This window comes from Carassius gibelio, chromosome A5 (assembly GCF_023724105.1).
Source record: "Carassius gibelio isolate Cgi1373 ecotype wild population from Czech Republic chromosome A5, carGib1.2-hapl.c, whole genome shotgun sequence".
NCBI classification, from domain to species: domain Eukaryota; kingdom Metazoa; phylum Chordata; class Actinopteri; order Cypriniformes; family Cyprinidae; genus Carassius; species Carassius gibelio.
Genome location: NC_068375.1, coordinates 37,312,867 through 37,332,868, shown reverse-complemented (window position 1 = coordinate 37,332,868; position 20,002 = coordinate 37,312,867). Strand labels below are relative to the sequence as shown.

Below are 20,002 nucleotides of genomic sequence, written 5' to 3'. Positions count from 1 at the left end.
AAGATTTTTTTTTATATAATCTTTGAAAAGTACTCTGATATTTGTCCATTTTTTTTCTAGAATTTTACAATCTATTTTTATGAAATGTGTCAGTCATCAGGATTTACAATACTACACAATCAAATTTCACATTCTTTTTTTCAGTGTACAATGGCATATTTTAGAGATTGCATTTACTACTCAAATGTATATTATAAAGTATGTAATTTATAAGAGTGCAATCCATTTTGCATATGACCAAAACATGACAATCTCTGTTAACACCCTACAAATGCAATGAACCACAAAGAAACCACAAAGAAAAACATGAACACAGAGGCCATCAAATGGAATGGTTTAAAATAATTTATTAGGTTCTTTTAACTTGAAAATTTCCAGAGGTGAAAATAAAATAAAAAATACAGTAAAGGGACAGCGAAGCAGCTTATTTGAGCATCAGGTCACAGTGTTGACGTGCAGCTCCACAGCAACGGGACGGAGCGCCGTCCACTGATGCTTTCCAGTTCCGCCGCTGATCCCCTTCAACAAATCATCCAAACAAACAGCTAACATATACGGTAAAAATCAGAGAAACTTTCAAGGGGTTAAAACGGATCTTGAAAAATATAGCTTTTTTTCTTCTTCTAGAAAATAATTCTTAATGCCACATAATCGCCGTCGTATTCGTACCACCGTTAACGGCATTCATTATTACTTGAGTTTAAAATTAACTTATTGCTTTTCGTTGGTTAAATAGTTACAGTGTGTGCCGTGCAGTAGTTTTGTGAGGCGTCCCGTCAGCTGGAGATTCGGTCGTCACGTGACCACTGCTCCAAAGAGAGGCTACACGTGTCAAATGGAAGACTGAAAATCTATGCAATTAAGTAGAAATCAAACAGATGCAATGTTGCTGAAATGAAAAAAGAACAACTAAAAAATCACTCTGGATGTCTATTATTAGTCAAGCGTAACAATTTCCCCAGAAGGCCTCCATTAGAGCTGTGATTTCAGAGACGCTCCTCTCCATTGCTGGCAGAGACGAGACAGTTTCAAAGGTGGCAGTTGAATGCATGTAAACTAGCTATGTGTACGTCCATACTTCAGTCTAACTTACACTCACACACGCACATCTCTCACACGCTCACGACTCCTTTGCTTTGTAAATTTGTCCTTCATTTCTTCAAAAAAAACAGCGTTGTACCATCAAAAATGAACAGAAAAAGGAAAAAGGGAAAAATTTACAATAGAAATACACTGCGCAAATTTTTTATATATATAATATATATTTCCAAAAACAGCATGAAGAGAAGCCCAGCAGCCGTGCTCTTCGAAAATGAGGCGGATCAAGACCGCGTTTCCGTTTCCCAAAAGTGGGACCAAATCATTTGCTCTAATGGAAAACGCAACCTGGTTTTTCAGCGATGTGGTGTGACGCCTCATAAGTGACAGCAAACATCAAACAACGTGGTTTCTAACTGGTTTCAAATTCACGAGCGTGAGGATTCATACAAAACCGAAGTGACCAAAAGGTCCGTTTGATTCAGAGAATTTAGGATCAAAACTTTGATCTTAGTATAAATGGAGTCAAAAACGAGAAAAGCACAACCCAGACCCACATCGGTCCAACTTGGTCATGAAACTAGTCTCAGAAATGCAAGACTGAATGTGAAGAAAGACGTTTGCATGTTAAGAACCATAAAGGACCCTCAGCCCTCCCACAAACCCCGGTCCATCATTCGATCTGAACCCTTGAATCCTCCCAAAATCCATGCATATATACAGTATCTACAAAAAGAATCTGAACAATGAGCATCAACATGAGCAGAACGGAGTTCTGTGTAAAAACGTGTCAAATATTCTTACATCTGAAACTGAAGAATGCAGATTCACGCAGAAAAGTCATGAATGAGGCCCATTGTTTCTTATGTAAAACCAAATTTACGGGAAAAATAACAGATTCAGCTTAAGAATGTTCGTTATAACATTACAAATGCTGTGTAAAAACTACCAAAATATACATTTTTGTCCAGTCGTTTTGCTTTGTTTTTCACAAAATTTGATTCATTCTCACGTATTTGTTCGCTGTAGTTTTGGATTCGCTTGAATCCAAACAAATCCTGGACTTTTTTTCCAGTTTCGTGCCCCTTCTTTCTCTTTCTCTCTCACTGTCTTCTCGTCATCATCCGTTACAGCATGAGTACAGTAAAAACATAAAAACACAGTCCGCAAAAATACGTAACAAATGCAGAAAAACTGTCGAAATTCAAACGAAATTCCTTGCGTTTCCGCACGTACAATCAAACAAAATTGTTTTGACAATGTTTTTTTCTTCATTTTTTTTTTCTTTCGGAAGACAGACCGCAGCATATAATAAATGAGTCGGATACGTCAGGAAGGAAATACGGGATGAGGAAAACGGAAAGTGATGTTAGTAGAGAATAGAGAAAAAGAAAAGGTGTAAACTCCAGAGCGGAGTCAGGAGGGACCGTAGCCGCCCGTGGGGTTCGTCCCAAAAGCACGTCATGTCGCCAGCAGTGCTCACGGTTCACAAGAGCGTGAGTTTCTCCTCCCATGCTGGGCTCTGATTGGACACCCCTCAGTGGTAGCCATTGGTAAAGGCCGTTGCAATCAAAGGACCCTTGGAAGAGAGAAATAGCAAATTTAATGGAATGTTCTAGGTTCAGTACAAGCCTCAGTGAGATAATAATGGAAATAATGCATTTAGTTGGTAAAAACAGGCAACAATCGTGTTTACGTTAATGCACTTGCAATGGAAGACTTTGTGGCAAGAAATTCTAGAGGGATTCAAAGCAGAAATGCTAACCTCATATTTATATTAAATTGCTTATTGTAATTTGTCTGTACAAAATGTTTTATTAGAGATGTCATTCTGTTTCAGTGGTTCTCATTTCTGGTGCAATGTGTTAATAGCAGTGTTGTTATCGATAACTAAAACTAAAACAATTGTTTTTGGGAATTTAAATAAACTTGAAATCTGAATGAAGGAGAATGAGAATGACTCAAATTTATACTACTTTATACTACTATTTATACTTACAAGAGAAGTTTAAGTTGAAGTACTAAAATTATTAAAATGAAAATTTAAATATTATTATAAAAATACAAATATATATTAATGTAAAATTCTAAGAATTAATCAGAATATTAATAAATACTACAAATTGCATATAAATGAGGGTAAAACATTTATGAGAGGCTTGTTCTTAGCAGTGTTGTTATTGTTAACTTAAACTTTAAAAAATAATCTCCATTAACTTAAATTAAATAAAATAAAAGTATTAGATAGATAGAAAAACTTGAATGAAAATTAGAAATGAACTATTAAAGAAATACGTCACATCACGTAAAAAATCACATAACAAAACTGATTAAAATTAAAACAAAAATTAAAACATAAATATGGCAGTGTTGTTATCATTAACTAAAACTAAACCTATTAAAAGGTATTTTCATTAATTCATTAATTAAAATATGCTAAAATACAATAATATAATATTAGATGAAAAACAAAACAAAAACACCTTTCCTAAAACTAAAATGAATTAAAACCAAATATAAATATCTGCATAAAAAAAACACAAATGCACATGATAAAATTATTAAAACATAAAACTAAAATATAAATTGGAATCAGTGCGGCACATAAATCAATAACATATACACATTTATCAATAATGTACTTTATTCTAATAAACCTCAGACTTGGCACAAGTCACTTGGACTTTTATATTTATTACTTTTGTCCTTTTTGACAATAATGTTATATTTCTGAATGTGTATGTGTGTATCTGATTGTACTTACCCCGAGTCCATGTCCAAACCCTGTGCTGGGGGCGGGACTTGCCGCACTGATATAGCTGCTGACTCCTGAATCCTGATTGGCTGCTGCATACAGGTCTGCCATTGGCCCAGGGCTGCTGGTGCCCAGGAAGCCGGCGGTACGTGAGTGGGTGGAACCTACAGTGAAGTACAGTCATCTTTAACATTCACAAGGTGCTTTACAAGTGGAAGGAGTTTATTACATTTTCAAATCTGACAAATAAAAGTACATCGTCAAACAAGCAATGTAAATGTGATTTTGCGTACTGTACCTCTGACCATCGCTGCAGCTGCGGCCGCTGCCATTGGTCCGTAGGCCGTCAGTGGAATGGCTGCGGGACAGAGAGAGACAGAATGCCACACAAATACATTTCAGTTTAAGATTCTCAAGCCTTGCTCTACTTTAATATCCTGTTTCACTTGGAAATTCATCATGTCACGGTGAAAAAGTCAACTTAAAGCTTACAACGCATGTTCAGTGCATGTTATACTTATGCTTACTTTTAGAATCTTTTAATCAAAATGTAATAACTTACTCCATCTCTGACTATTCTGATGATTTAATTATGGCAGGAAATAAAGACATTTTTCAAGATCAAATCAAAGCCAAATGGCTAAAATCAAGTACCACCCAACAATATGTTACACTAAATATTCAGTTCAGTATATATATGTAAAATACGTTTAAAATATAGCTAAAAAATAAGAGTAAAAATATAAATACAACTGTAAAATATAGATTGCAATGATCCTATAAACAAGGTTTGTTATATCCAAAATATAATTTTAATTCAGTTTCAGAAATGTAAAAAAAAAAAAAAATGTATAAAGGTTTTTATATTAAAAGGAAAATGTTGTGAATATTCAGTTTCTTCAGTGTATAAAGTAAAATAGAAGATATAGCTTTGGAAATATTGTCTGTTAATAAAAATGTTTATAAAAATTGAAAGCAATGCATAATTTATATAAATACAATTTTCAAGGAAAAAAGAAACAGAAAATAAAATAAAATATAAATACTAGTGTTTTTTTATTATTTGGATCAGTAAGAGTTTTTGTTTGTTTGTTTGTTTGTTTATTGAAAGCAGACTCGTTTGCTTACAGAGGCTGCATTTATTTTATAAAAAATATAGTAATATTGTGAAATATTATTACAATTTAAAATCATACTTGAATATATATTACATTGTAATTTATGCCAGTAATCCAAAGCTGTATTTTCAGCATCATTACTCCATTCTTCAGTCACATGATCTTCAGAAATCATTCTAATATGCTCAAGAAACATTTCTGATTACCATCAATGTTGATAACAGCTGTGCTGATTCATATTTTTCTAGATTTTTTTTCTGAAGTTTTGATAAATAGAAAGTAAAAAATAAAAACATTTAAATATAAAAAAATTATGAAAATTATAAAATTAATTTTATAAATGCCACTTTTGATCAATTAAATGCATCCTCACTGAATGAAAAGTATTACTTTCCAAAAAAAAAAAAAAAAAAATTAAAGAAATCGTACTAACTCCAAACTTTTTGAACAGTAGTGTTTTCACAGTCCTGCATGTTAACTTAAGGCTCAACCAGTGACTAGTTTCAGCAAACTTGTCTAAAACCACACATCATTGCAGTGCAGAAATGACACACTGCAGCTCTGTCTTGGACCTTTAATTGAACCGAGACGTTTGCAGGAAATTCAGCAGCATGTGTGTTTTGTGTGCAGCCATGTGTTTATGTGTGTGTGTGTTCATAAAGCCAGACGAGTGACTAACCTGTGATCTCTTGGGGGTGAGAGGAAGTCAAAAGGGGCGTCCGTTCTAAATGGAATTCTAGAACAGAAACAGAAAACGAGCGGTTTGTGAATGAACTAAGCGTAAACAAGCTCCAAGCTAAAACACCAACACGCACGCACACACAGAGAGATTGTTTTTCCACACGTAGTTCTATCTACACAAACACACTGACGTACATCATGAAAGGAAGCTTTCAAGCGGCAGAGAGACATATATATGTGCACAGAAACACACACAGTGAAGCCACTTACAGCCAGGTGTAGCTGCTACACAGGAGGAAAGGAAGGGACAGATTGAAGTGCAGAAGGACATGAGGAACAAAAAGCACAAGGAGGACGTGGTTAGATCGCTGATCTTAAGGTGTGGAGTTAGTCAGACATGGAGTCTTAACACACAAGGGTTAGTGTTAGTGCTGGGCGGTATGACGGTATCATGCAACACTACAGATTTTGCTATGCCATGAATATCAGTGACAATTAGTCAAACTAAACTTGTAATTAAAGTGCAGTTGTTTGCAGGTGCAATGTTGCAGCTCATTCAGTTACACCTTAGATTCTGTACCACATTTTATCATGTAAATTTGATAGTTTTGAGGCGTTTGTTTAACAATGTGCTTTTATTTAGCTAGGGTGACCATACGTCTTGGCCAGGATTTCTATATTGCCTAAAATATAAATGTTTTATGTAAAAAAAAAAAAAAAAAAAAAAAAATATATATATATATATATATATATATATATATATATATATATATATATATATATATATATATATATATATATATATATATATATATATAATTTTTATTTTATTTATTTTTATTTTTTATTTTTTATTTTTTAGGGGGGTCACGGTTTGATACAAGTTCGGTATAACAGGAAATTTATTTTTTCATTTATTTTGAACAGACAGTAGTGATACATACATGTAGCATGAGCAGTTTTTGAGTATTTAAATTAGACTGTATCATTTTACGATTTAAAGCAAAAACAGAATGGTCTGATTTGTGAAATTGTGCTACATAAAACACCTGCACAGAACAAAAACGGCAGACGGACTGAATGAAAATGCAAATTCACTCTCTGACAGCAGGTGGTGCTTATGGAACAGCAGCGATACAGTGTTTCCTTGGTTACCGCTGTAAACAATCCAGCTGCTCATAACCACTACTTTAATATGCATTATACGAATGTAAGAGGAAAAGAAAATGACATTAAAGCATGTCTAAAGACTTGATCTTCTCTGTACGGTGTTTTCTCCTCTTTATAGACTTTATAAAAATTCCTCACAAATGACATTTTGGGAAGTGACTGCAGCTTGTGTTCAATCCTGGAATAGAGAACGGCCAAAATAAAACTAAAAACAGCTCTGTATTTGTCATCTGACTGCATGAATCTAACTGTGACGTCTGTACAGTGATGGTATGGGATGAATACAAGAACAATTACACCCCTATAGTACATAAATAATGCATAAATGTATCTAAAATCAAGTTTACATCTTTAAGTGTATTATTATATAGTATATCATATAGCATAGATTTTCAGTAACCTTATTTGGAAAAATAGGACACAGTATTCCAGCATTTACAGCTTGTAGCTGAGAGCATAATTAGCCTATTGACATCGACAGGTAGTTGATGCGTTATGTCAGCTATTGTAAATGGCATTTTGAAGGTCATGTTACTAATCAAGTGTAATTCCTACTTTCTGGTTTGTCTGACAGCGTCTCTCTTGCCCTGTATGAGTTTTATTACAGAAGTACCATGCAAATATTTTTTTTACTGATGTGACGTCTCCTGAGAAACAATTACAGTCTGAGTAGTGCTGAGAACAGAGAAAAAATATTTATTTTCTCTGAAATGTCTCGTTGGGTCGCATAGCAAAAAGCATCAACTATACCAGTCAAATCTAGACGCAGCTTTAAAAACTACTGTCTTTGTGAGTGTGTTTTGATCAAATCCACTTCAACAAATGTGCAGTTATCAGATTAGAGGGAAAACGGTTCCTTACTTGTAATGGATAAAATAATGCATTCTGACATTGCAGTGGATGACTCTACAGATGGAAGTAAGGGAAGGTGGAGTTACCTGGGAACTGGTATGTGTATCCCGGTGTGATTCCTGTGTAGCCACGACTGGCGTAAGTGGCTGTCTGGAACCCTGGGTAACCTGAAAATGAATAAAGAAAGCATAGTGTTTGAGGCATTTCAGGATTATTTAGTTAATGAGCATTTTTACAGTAGTCATTAGCCTTTGTTCATATTAGTTTATACAATTCTCATGTTAGTTCAAAGTGCACTAACTAAAGTTCACATATTTAGATTTTAATCAAAAATGAATGTTCGGAAGTGAAATAAACTTAAAACACAGTTCATGCATGAAGCTCTCTTGATCTGCATCAGGTGTGTTAAATAAGAGACAAATGCAAAATATGCAAAGGCCTGGAATTGAGAACCACTGCTTTATAAGATTTTAATTGTTAGTTCATGTTAACTAATGACTAATGTAGTGAGTTAGTATTTACAAATGGATTGTAAAGTGACACCGATTATTTATATAGCACATTTAATTTAAATTGCTTTCCATTAAAAGGATTTTAAATAATCATAGAATAATCATAACAGATGTATAAGAAAAATAATCAAGAAATAAAAATCAGTCACAATTGATTTAAAATTTATTAAACACAAATGTGTCCCTGGAGAACAAAAGCAGTCTTAAGTCTCTGGGGTATATTTGTATCAATAGGCAAAAATACATTTGTAAGGGTCAAAATCATTGATTTTTCTTGTATGCCAAACATCATTAGGATATTAAGTAAAGATCATATTCCATGAAGATATTTTGTAAATTTCCTACCGTAAATATATGAAAACATAATTTTTGATTAGTAATATGCATTGTTTAGAACTTCATTAAGAAACTGTAAAGGTGATTTTTCAATTTTTTTTATTATTATTTATTGCACTTTAAGATTCCAGATTTTCAAATAGTTGTATCTCAGACAAATATTGTCCTCCTAACAAACCATACATCAATGGAAAGCTAATTTATTCCATTTTCAGATGAAATCCCAATATCCCAATTAACATTTAAGACTGGTCTTGTGGTCCAGGGTCACAAATAAGAAGAAAAGGGCTTCTCTTTTGTTCCTAATGAGGTATTTGGCACTCAATGTCTGTTGCATTTGATCAAACTCATTTTTGCTCAACATATTTTGATCATGTGGTGTTTTGGTGATTTTAATCAAATTAGTTTCAATAATTCATAATATAATATTTGTAATATCTCAGATTTTAATTCACAATTAATTATGTGCACCAAATCACAAAATCTATGTTCTTTCATAAATTCACTAACTTATCATTTTCAGTATTAATTTTTTATTGCATTTGCCTTAATGTCTGATAAATTATCCATTGTTAATATAAATAAAATACAATTAGTTATATGGGTATTTGATGTATTTGCTATGATTATTTTGTAAAGGCCCCCCAGCCACAGAATGACAGTAATTCTACTCATTTTTTGCATAATTCTTCCCCCTGTTTTTCTGTTGTCATCTCTGATTTGAGTCACATTGTCAAACTGGCAGACAGGAGTGCAGTTCCCCGTTGGAAACAGCAGGCAGCGGCAGACTCTCATCAGACGGGGCTGCAGCACTGCACTGATGCTAGGTGTGCTCATACTGAAGTGTTCATTGAGATTATTTGCCTTTCACAGCTCTCAACTCACCCAGCATGCCGATTCCCAGCATGAAGGCGTCCATGCCGTAGGGCATCACCCTGGAGCGGCCTCGTGCCGTACCTGTCGGTGACATCACTTCCTTCGGCTGCGCCTTTTTACACTCCACCTTCAAAATCACAAATGAGATCTCTATGAGTTATTCTAGTTATTGCTAGACATCAACTGAGACTTGTTTTAAAATTTTTAAGCACAAAACTGACAGTGCAATTTAAATGAAATATAACCCCATTTTCCATTAGTAAGAAAATATTTTTCTTTTTCATTTTATTTTAATTTCTTGAGACTAAGTTGATCCTAAAGAATAAGTACAAATAAATATAAATGAGCAACTCTTGAGCAGTGAAATATTCCTCAAGTACAAGGAGAAAAGAGATGAGATATAAAGATTTGTCGATCCTTTTTTTATTTTTTATTTTTTTAAAGAATATCACATTTAATACTTAAATGACTAAGAACTAAGAAACTCCATTAAGTCTCTGGAGTTCAGAATGAGCAACATTTGAGCAGTTAAATATTCCTCAAGTAAAAACACAGAAGAGAAATTTCTAATGGGATTTCTTTAATATCTTAGCAAGTTATTGAAGTTATATATATATATATATATATATATATATATATATATATATATATATATTTTTTTTTTTTTTTTTATATGAATATGTTTTGCTAATATATTTCCTATATATATATATTTTTCTCCCATAAATATATTTTAACATTAAATATTTTATATTGATATAATATGTGTTAGTGCATATTTTGTATTTTCCAGTGATTTAAATACTGTATATATGTATATATAAGTAATATTTAAATAATGTGTGTGTATATTAAATTAGCTTTTTTTTTAACAAATGCAGTTTCTTTTAGAAAGAGAATTTATTCAGTTTTTTTTATTTATTTTAGTTTATATCTTTTATGTTACATTTGGATTTTTGTTTTGCACAGAATTTTTGGAGAAACATCTGACACGTATCATGAACCTATCACACAGTCACACACACAGACCACGTTTCATAGCAGGACACACTCTCACCATCTTGTTGTTGATCTCGTGAAAGTGGATCTCGCAGACCTTTTCCACCACGTCTTCATTCTCAAAGGTCACAAAGCCAAAACCTGCAGAGCAGGAACACACATGCTCTCTTTACCAAACACACAAACATGGCACTGAATCTAGTGTTTATCTTATCCAGTTGTGTCTGATCCAATCCTGGCATGACCTTTCCCCTTTCCTTTCCTTTCTCATTCTCCATCTTTTGTTGTGTTTACATCTGTTCATATATTCAGTCCATTCTGTCAGGAGATTAGCTCCTCACCTGCTGCATTCACCTGTCCTACTCGATCCCGCCCACTCATCTGTCACTCACTACAGGCTCCGCCCACCGGCTGTCAGTCAGACTCTCCTTGCCAAAGTGAATGACGGTTTAAACTCTGAACTACTAACCAGCTCATATTTCCCTATATGAACTTTAGCAATGCCTCTGATTGAGGTTATATGAGGCTATGATGAGCGTTTGGTCTTCCTCTTTTTTTTTTCAAATTAAAGTTGATGCTTAACTCCATTACATTTCATGAATTATGAATGAGCAATTTTTGAGCGGTATCTTTTATTTTTAAAGATAATGTTAATACTGAAACATAAATATAAATGAGAGCTCCATCACATCTCTTAAGTTATGAATAAAACACTTTTGTGCGAGAAAATAAATCAAGATTAAGATCTCTTTAATATCAAATTATTCAAGTTAATCCTAGACATGAATCAAGACGTGTTTCCATGAAAAGTCTAAGAGCAGCATCTGAGACAAAGCTGATTTAGAAATATAAATGAAATGTAACTCCATTAAGTTTCATGAACTATGAGCTGTGAATGAGCAAATGTAAAATAAATATTTGATTTATAGCATTTAATATATTTTATCTTACATGGATTTTCATTTTAAATTCCTCCAAAGAGTTTTAGGAGAAATACCTGAGACGAAATTGACACTGAAGCATAAGTATAAATAAATGATAACTTCATTACTTCTCCTGAGTTATGACTGGGTAACTGTTAAACAGTAAAATATTTCCCATGTGCAAGATAATAACAAAAATGAGATCTCTTTCATTTCAAGTCATTCTAAATGTCTCTACACATCAATCAAGATTCTAAAAAGAAATTGAATAAAAAGAGACAGCTGATATTGAAATATAAATCATATGTAACCTTTCATTAAGTGAGCTATGAAATGACTTAAGGGAATGAATCCATCTACTGTATATCTTCTAATACATTAAACGCTGTTATATCTTTTATATCATACATGGATTTTTGTTTCAAAAGAGGAGAAATGTCTGAGATGATGTTGATACTAAAGCTCAATTATAAAATAGAACTCCATCACTTTTCTTGAGTTATGAATGAGAAAAATATATAAGAGAAGAGAAGAGAAGAGAAGAGAAGAGAAGAGAAGAGAAGAGAAGTGCAGAAGCATGTAGACACTTGACTGTTGTCGTATAATTATATGACTCAAAGAGGCTTTGAATGTGAGTGTGTGTATTTGCGTGTGTGCGTGCCTTACCTCTGTGTCTGTTGGTGGTTTTGTCAAACATTAGCATCGCGTCATCAACCTGCAGACAAAACACACACACACACACACACAAAAGAGAGGGATGAGACACTGTGAGCCATTACCCAGCATGAGGCTCTATTGTGAGGCTCTGGAGAAACAGAGAGGGGCAGCAGATGGAGGGGCCGAGCGGGGAGGGGGACAGAGAGAGAGAGAGAGATGGACGGAGAGAAGACAAGAAAGACAACATGGATGGAGGCAAAAGAAAGGGGCTGAAATAAAAGAGGAGAAAGCGATGGACACTTTGAAGCACCTCAGCTTCAGCAAACAACCCTCTTTGTGTTCTGGATGTTTCATAAGATATTTCATAAGATCTGGTTTAGCTTCAAGACACAGATGTCACACTGGACATCAAATGACAAACTAAAAGAGTGTTAAAACTGTCTGTGGTGCAAAATATAAGTTCTTTGTGGCACTTCAAAATGCTTAATTGTGCTTAATTTAAATTGTGGTTTCATTTGCACATACATTTTTAATGCAGGAAACTTGCGCACTTATTTTCTCCAATTAATTTCCATGATTTCTTTAATAAAAAATAAAAAAAGAATATTTTACAAGTCTTAAAATTACCTGATATCCTGTTGTGCGTGATTATATGAAAGTACATTTTTCAAAATTATTTCATAGAAATCCATACACAGTAATCAGATGAAGGTTATGAAATATTTTAGAGCAAAGTATAACTAGACAATTTCATATTGACTATAAAAATATCCACGACATTTCCAGGCCGTAACATTTTCTGATATCCTGTTGTGTAATAATAATAATAATAATAATAATAATAATAATAATAATAATAATAATAATAATAATTTTACAGTGATTTACACACAAGCAGCATATCAAACAGATAAAATATGTTAGAATAAAGTATAAATATTGACCATTGACATTTTCATGATTTCCATTATTTACACTATTTCTACTCATTGATAAATAAATGAATAAAATATATATATATATATATATATATATATATATATATATATATATATATATATATATATATATATATATATATATATATATATATATAATTTTATTTTTTCACTTGAAATATATTTGATGCTTAATATTAAATATTTTTTGTATTATATATATATATATATATATATATATATATATATATATATATATGTTTGTGTGTGTGTGTGTGTGTGTGTGTGTGTTACAGATCGCACAAGCAACTATTCAAGCAAAAAAAAAAAAATTTTGAGCAAAGAATAATTAGGCAAATTATTATTAATATTAATATTGTAACTTTTTTCAAACTTTTTTCAGAAGCCGGCTCAGAAATGAAACAGAGGTGCAAACACATATCCCTCTCTCTCATTAAACAGACGTCTGTGTCCACTGGTCATGGTTTACATGAACATCTCTCATTCCAATCTCTTCCGTCTTCAGAGTTTGTGGGGAGAACCTTTTATATAACTCTCTCTGTCCTGTTTCCCCTTTCTCTTCAAACCCTCTCCAAAGTTTACTATTCCCATGGAGACTCTGCAAAGAATTTCAATTAGAAGAACTGACCTCCTCCCTCGCTTCTCCTTTCATGAATAGAACAGAGAGAAAGAGAGAGAGAGAGACGAGGAGCTGGATAATAGTTGCAACAAATAGTACTGGACAAATAAACTTTGACAAGAGAGACAAATATGTTTTCAGTGATGAAGCAAAAATGTATTATATATATGTGTGTGTGTGTGTGTGTGTGTGTGTGTCATTTATATAATTATAAACTTTCTAAAAAATTATATACGTACATATATATAGAGAGAGAGAGAGAGAGAGTTTACATTTTTACAAGATATATATGTATATATTAAATGTATATATATATTTAATTAAATGTATATCTATTTATTTAGTCATATATTAAATTCTATAAATTAAAAATTTAAGTTTATTAGATATATATATATATTAGACTTTTAGTTCAAAAATCGATTGCACAATCGATCGGACCAACCAAAAAAAGTTTCGAAAATGAAAATAGGGAATCGATTTTAACCAAATATGTACACTATTAATTTTAAAATAATTAAACAATTAAAAAATATACATGTAACAAAATTCACAAACAAGCAGAAAAAGAAAATGAGGAATTCCGAAAGTGCAGTATGCGTTGCGAAAGCTAGACAGAAAATACCAGCAATTTTACGCGCCTATAAGACCCAGTGACGTCGAAAGCGACCTCTTATGCTGCATTCACACCAAACGCGAATAGAGCATCTAGCACGAATGATTTCAATGTTAAGTCAATGTAAAGATGCCTTTACGTGCGTCTGGAGGTCTCGCGGCGTGGTAGACGCGAATACGCCTCATTTGCGCATCTAGTTACAGGAGATTCTGAGTTATGAAAAGGACCATTGCAAGTTGACAGCGACTGGCTTTTGTGGTGGAAAATTGGCAGTAATACCCCACCTCGCGCAATAAATTTGTAATGGCCCTAGCCTTTTTGCGCATTTCATGCCTGCCTCCATATTGCACTCCTGTTTCTGTCTGTTATTCTGCACGAAACTTCATGCCAATAAATAAGAAATATTGCTCACGTGTACGTTTCTAGCGCTCTCTTTACGTTCGTCCGTTTTATGACGTTGAAAAAGGAAACGTCTTTTTTTTTTACTTTACTTTTCGATTTTACAATCGATTCAATGAACACTTGTCTTAGAAATCGAAAATGATTTTTTTCACAAAAGTTACAGCCCTATGAAACCTCAATATTAATTATACTAATATTATTTCTAATTCATTTTCCAGTATTGACATCTTTGCATCCAGTTTAACTCCACACCTTAATTGTGGTAAATCTTTGGTTTTGTTCACCACAGAGTGACAGCGAGTTGATGACTGTGTGAATCTGTTCGCGGTTCAGTCCCACTTTCAACCGTTTGATGAAACTCAACACAACCTGTAACACGAGCCTCGTGAAGCAACACTTAACCGTCTCTTCTCCTGATCCGAGGCCTCATTATTTAGTGAGCGATGGCCCTCTCTTCAGGATTATACTGTCACTCCTGTCTGTGTGAGAGCTGTTGGGACGGCACCGGTCCAAGCGCTTGAGAGTCATGTGGCAGGCCACATTTATGTGACCGGGTAGCGTTTTTCAGTGCCACCTGGTTAAATGACCATGGGAAAGGTCAAACACTCTTAGCCTGGATGAGCCGCTGTCGAACACACACTCTTAGACTCTGACATTTAACTAGAACCCTCTCCTGCACCCCTCCTATTCAAACTTTGACTGAGTCCATCCCACACACACCCTCCCCATCTTCCAAATCCAATCACACTGCAAATACAGGAGAAGACAGCAGGCCAACAGCTGCTGTGAGCATTAGCATGATGACCAATGTGAAAAATGACCAACGTGATGCTTCTGTTTGTTACAATGTTGTAATAAGTGAAAGAGAATGTCAATTACAGATCAAAACATCTTCTGAGACTTTTCATTTGGACTGGTAAGAAAGGACCCAGAACACCCTAGAAATGCCCTCGCAAAAAAACAGAGCACAACAGCAATGCCCTAGAATCTGCATAGCAACCCACTAGACTCTAGCATCATGGTTGCAAAATGGCATGTAAAAAAAAAAAAAAAAAAAAAAAATACTTTCTGAATTAGAAAAAAAAACACATTATCTGTTTGCAAAATTATAAAAACTAACAAAAAACACTTTTGTAGGAAGCTATGGTAAAAGACTAAGCTTCCCTACACAGAAAGCATAAAAAAAGGATTAAGAGCAACAAAGATTAATAATAAATCAAGTCATAAAATAAATTAATTTAAAAACGTAAATAATAAAATAATAGTAATACAATTTTAAATAAGAAAACGATATATTATACTTCATAGTGGGAAACAGAGAGAGGGTGTATTCTAAATAAACTAGATATAATAAATTATATAAAAAATACAAATAATAGTAATAACAAAAATAATTGCATTATAATAATAATAATATAATGAAATATACAATACAAAACTTAATTTTAATTTTGTGTAATTTTGTATTTGTGCCATTTGGAATTTTGGGGTATGGGAAATTATTTTAATTGTTTTTTTAAAGTAATTAATAATTGTATTCATCACGGATGCATTACATTGATACATTGCAGTGACAGTAAAGACATTTCTAATGTTACAAATTAATTTCTATTTCTAGTTCTTTGAAACTTACTAACTTCTTAAATAAATAAACAAATAAATAAATAAGGAAGAAAATTGAAGCAAGTGAATAGTAAAAAAATTAACAGCTATAACACAACTTAAAATCTTTTTACATGTTAAATCGAAAAGCAGATTTAAGACAAATTAAGAAAGAAATGTTAGAGATTTCTAAAGGAATGTTATTTTGCACCATCATAGATAAGCAGAAAGAACAAACTTATTTAGTCTTATTAAGTTATTAAGTCTATAATCATCTCAAAACACTCAGCGATACAACGGAAAGCGTTCAGTTCTGTTTTATTAAGAGGGTAAGATCTGATAAAACTAGATTTTAATGTTTTCCTCATCTCTGGCTCTTATTAAACAGGTCAGCGGACAAAAACTCCAGTGAAGCTCTCTAATCGACAGCTCTCACGGCTGACTGGAGACTAACTTTTCCAGTCTGTCCGTTCCTCTCCCTCTCAATGTTTCATTATATCCATTGTTGTGGGTCGTAGTGCTTGGACTCTCACTGTACTTTGCTTTTGTGTAGCTGATCATATTCCAACCATTTTGGATTGTGTCTATAAGATCAGGACACTCTAAGGAAGTGAGTTTTCCTGGACGGGCTCGGATGGACAGATTGTTTTTGATACCAATCCAATTCTTTGTAAAGTTTCAATTTGTCTACAAGGAATACAGTTTGCTTTCACAATGTTCCTCTGTGATTGAACACCCAAAATGGTATTTGCAACACATTAAACGTCTAAGCTTCACTGTTTATGCGATATTTTGTTATTTTTCAGCATTATTCCCTCCAGCTTTCAGTGTCACATGATCCTTCAGAAATCATTCTAATATTCTGATTCGCTGCTCAAGAAATATGCTGGATTATTATCAATGTTGAACAGTTAGGGATGGGTTAATAGTAATACAATTTAAATGCATTAAATTAATCAAACGTGACAGTAAAAATGTTAATAATGTTAAAAAGAAAATCTAATTTTGGATTTAAAAAAAAAATGCTGTTCTTTCTATTCATCCACAAAACACTGTTTCCAACTTTGACAATCATAAGAATAAGAAAATTATTATTAATACTAATAATAATAGAACACCAGTAATAGTTGAGCACCAAATCAGCATAGAATGATTTCTTAAGGATCATTTGACACTGAAGACTGCAAAGCTGCATTTATTTGACCAAAACTCAGTAAAAAGATAAAATACGGTAAATATGTTTCTAAATATAAAAAAAAAATAATTGACTATAATCGGTTGATTCTAGAAGGATCATGTGACAACAGCTGTTTCCATCCACCTATTTCTATGTGCACAAATTCTAAAAATGTGCATTAAAAAACTTTTTAAAACTTTTTATCCAATAAGAAAAAATAAGCATAAAGTATGATGGAAACACATTTACCTAATAAAATTCTACATGAGATCAAAAAAGTCATGTGACTTTGCGCTATGCGACGGGATACCTGGACTAACCAGTGGAGCGATCTCATTGCACAACATCTGAAATTTTGTTATGGCCGTTCTTAAATGTCTGAGTAAAGTTTGTCATGAAAGTATTTCTGTATAATTGCCTCTCAGAACTGTTTTAAATGAATCCGTTCTCAAACAGCAGTCTTCCAGCTCCAAAAGCAATGACCACATTTATTGTGCTTTGTCTGCTCGCAGAGGAAGTAATTTAATATATATGAAAATGATTATATTCAAAGACTTCTCCTACTTTTCTCAGTGATATTTAGTGTCAGGTCATCAGGAAGTGATGATTTTGTTTTCTTTGACTCGTTGGATGGAAACAATGTTTAATTTGCAAATTTTTTATTCAATATTACAATTTTGCACACAAGTTAAATTCTGAAGACTGGAGTAATGGTGATGAAAATTTAGCTTTGCACCACAGAAATAAAGTTTATATATATATATATAAACAGTACTGTTATTATATTTAACAGTACAAAATAAAATAAATGTTATAAAATGTATATACAAACTGTAGATTTATTTTAGGATTATTTTAAATATTACTGTTTTTAATCAAATATTTTTAATCAAATAAATGGGGAAATACTGATTTCATGTTGTCTTTAAACTTTATACATATACATATATATATATATATATATATATATATATATATATATATATATATATATATATATATATATATATATATATATATATATATATATATATACACACACACACACACACACACACACACACACACACACACACACATATATGTGTGTGTTTGTGTGTGTGTGTTAAATGTTACTGTTTTTACTGTATTTTTATCAAATAAATGCAGCCTTGGTGAGCATTAAAAAGACTATTTTCAAACACATTTTAAATCTTAATTATTACCAACTTTTTGAGTACAAACGGGGGAAATACTGATTTCATGTTGTCTTTAAACTTTTGTCAGTGCCTTATGAAGTCTACCCCAGCAGGCCAACAGGTGCACGAGCTGCTGACACCCACTAATATGTGTTTGTGAGTGTGTGCGCCAAACGAATCCACACGTGCATTTACATATTTGAAAAAAAAAAAGAGCCCACATGCACCCGGCGTCACATTGAGATGTGTGCAGAGACAATAGGCCCAGCAGGTCACCGTGGAAACAAGCTTGAGAGGCTGGGGGGGCAGCAGCTGTTGCATCAGATTAGTTAAGATTCGGGAGATCCTCCCCCTTTACCAAAAGCACCTTCACATCCTCACTCGCTCTCTGTCGCTCCGTTCCCTCCTTCCTACCTTCACAGGACTTGTTGTTCCTATAATTCTGGTCAGTTTAGAACAAATTCATAGGACTCCCACTTCTAAATCTCCTCTTTGTACTGCATGGCCTACTCTTTCTGCTCTTTTGAAAGGCCGTCCCCTTCTCTCACTCTCTTCTCGTGCCCTCGACCCACAGGAGGTGACACGGCCTCCCTCACTCGTCTCCTGCCTCTGCTCAAACACTTTTCTCTTTCTTTAGTCTCTGTTGTCTAGTATTCAGCTCAGCGAGCCACTCTCGCACAAAAGAAAAAGCAGCTACACAAGGACTCCATCTTCAACCGGGACACCAATTCTTTACCACCGACAACAAATATGACAGTAACAAATGGAACAAGTGGAGACAGGCGGAGAATAAAAGAGATATCATGCACAGATAAACTTGTGTGACCTTTTTGTAATTGAAAATGTCACAGAACGCACCAGCATCAAGAGCACAATGTTGGGTGACACTATAGAAAACAGTTTTTTCTGTTTTAAAGGTGTACTATGTAAACATACTCTAACATTAACAGCCATTTATAGAAGCTAAGACGCTAAGGATCACAACCAAGCTCATTAACATATGACTGCCCATATTTAAATAACACCTATTTGTTATTCAGAAACTCGACCTGCCTATCTGACCAAAAGTATGACTGTCATATGTAAGTCTTAAAGTGACAGCAGCAAAAACTGACTGCTTAAATCTAAGGACCATAGAGAGGTATGAAAAACGCACTGTACAAAGTTTTTTTAAGTATATAAAAGAAAGATTGCTGGAGTATATTTAAAAAAAAAAATACAATTGAAGTTTTGTGCAAGTGTAACAAGTGTTAATTGCAGTTTCTGTAATTGCTTGTGAAATTCTCTATTGTGATTTCTAAATTTACTGAAAGCAATTGTTTTTGAAACCTTCTCAGTGTGGTAATGATAAACTAGATTATGAAGGAAATTCATGCTAGTGTAGAATATGGCCCTTGAACTCACCTTTCCAAATTGATCGAAATACTGTTTCACATCTTCGATGGTGGTGTTGACAGACAATCCTCCAACAAAGATCTTCTTTGTTCTTGTTACCAGCTGAAAACACCAGAAAAATTATGAGACGATGAAAT

At 33.3% G+C, this 20,002-nt stretch overlaps 1 protein-coding gene across 1 annotated transcript in view; it reads right to left on the bottom strand.

The window, feature by feature from the left end:
* Positions 1-327: 327 nt before the first annotated feature.
* The window catches only part of LOC128014851 (RNA-binding protein Musashi homolog 1), a 34,171-nt gene continuing 14,496 nt past the window's right edge, over positions 328-20,002 (bottom strand). The window contains exons 6-14 of the mRNA XM_052598530.1: positions 19,875-19,967; positions 11,927-11,975; positions 10,396-10,478; positions 9,348-9,465; positions 7,701-7,781; positions 5,591-5,647; positions 4,092-4,151; positions 3,803-3,957; positions 328-2,617 (exon numbers count right to left, since the gene is read on the bottom strand). Coding sequence (XP_052454490.1) covers positions 2,576-2,617; positions 3,803-3,957; positions 4,092-4,151; positions 5,591-5,647; positions 7,701-7,781; positions 9,348-9,465; positions 10,396-10,478; positions 11,927-11,975; positions 19,875-19,967 — 738 coding nt within the window. The 3' untranslated portion in view covers positions 328-2,575. The remainder of the gene's footprint in view (positions 2,618-3,802; positions 3,958-4,091; positions 4,152-5,590; positions 5,648-7,700; positions 7,782-9,347; positions 9,466-10,395; positions 10,479-11,926; positions 11,976-19,874; positions 19,968-20,002) is intronic.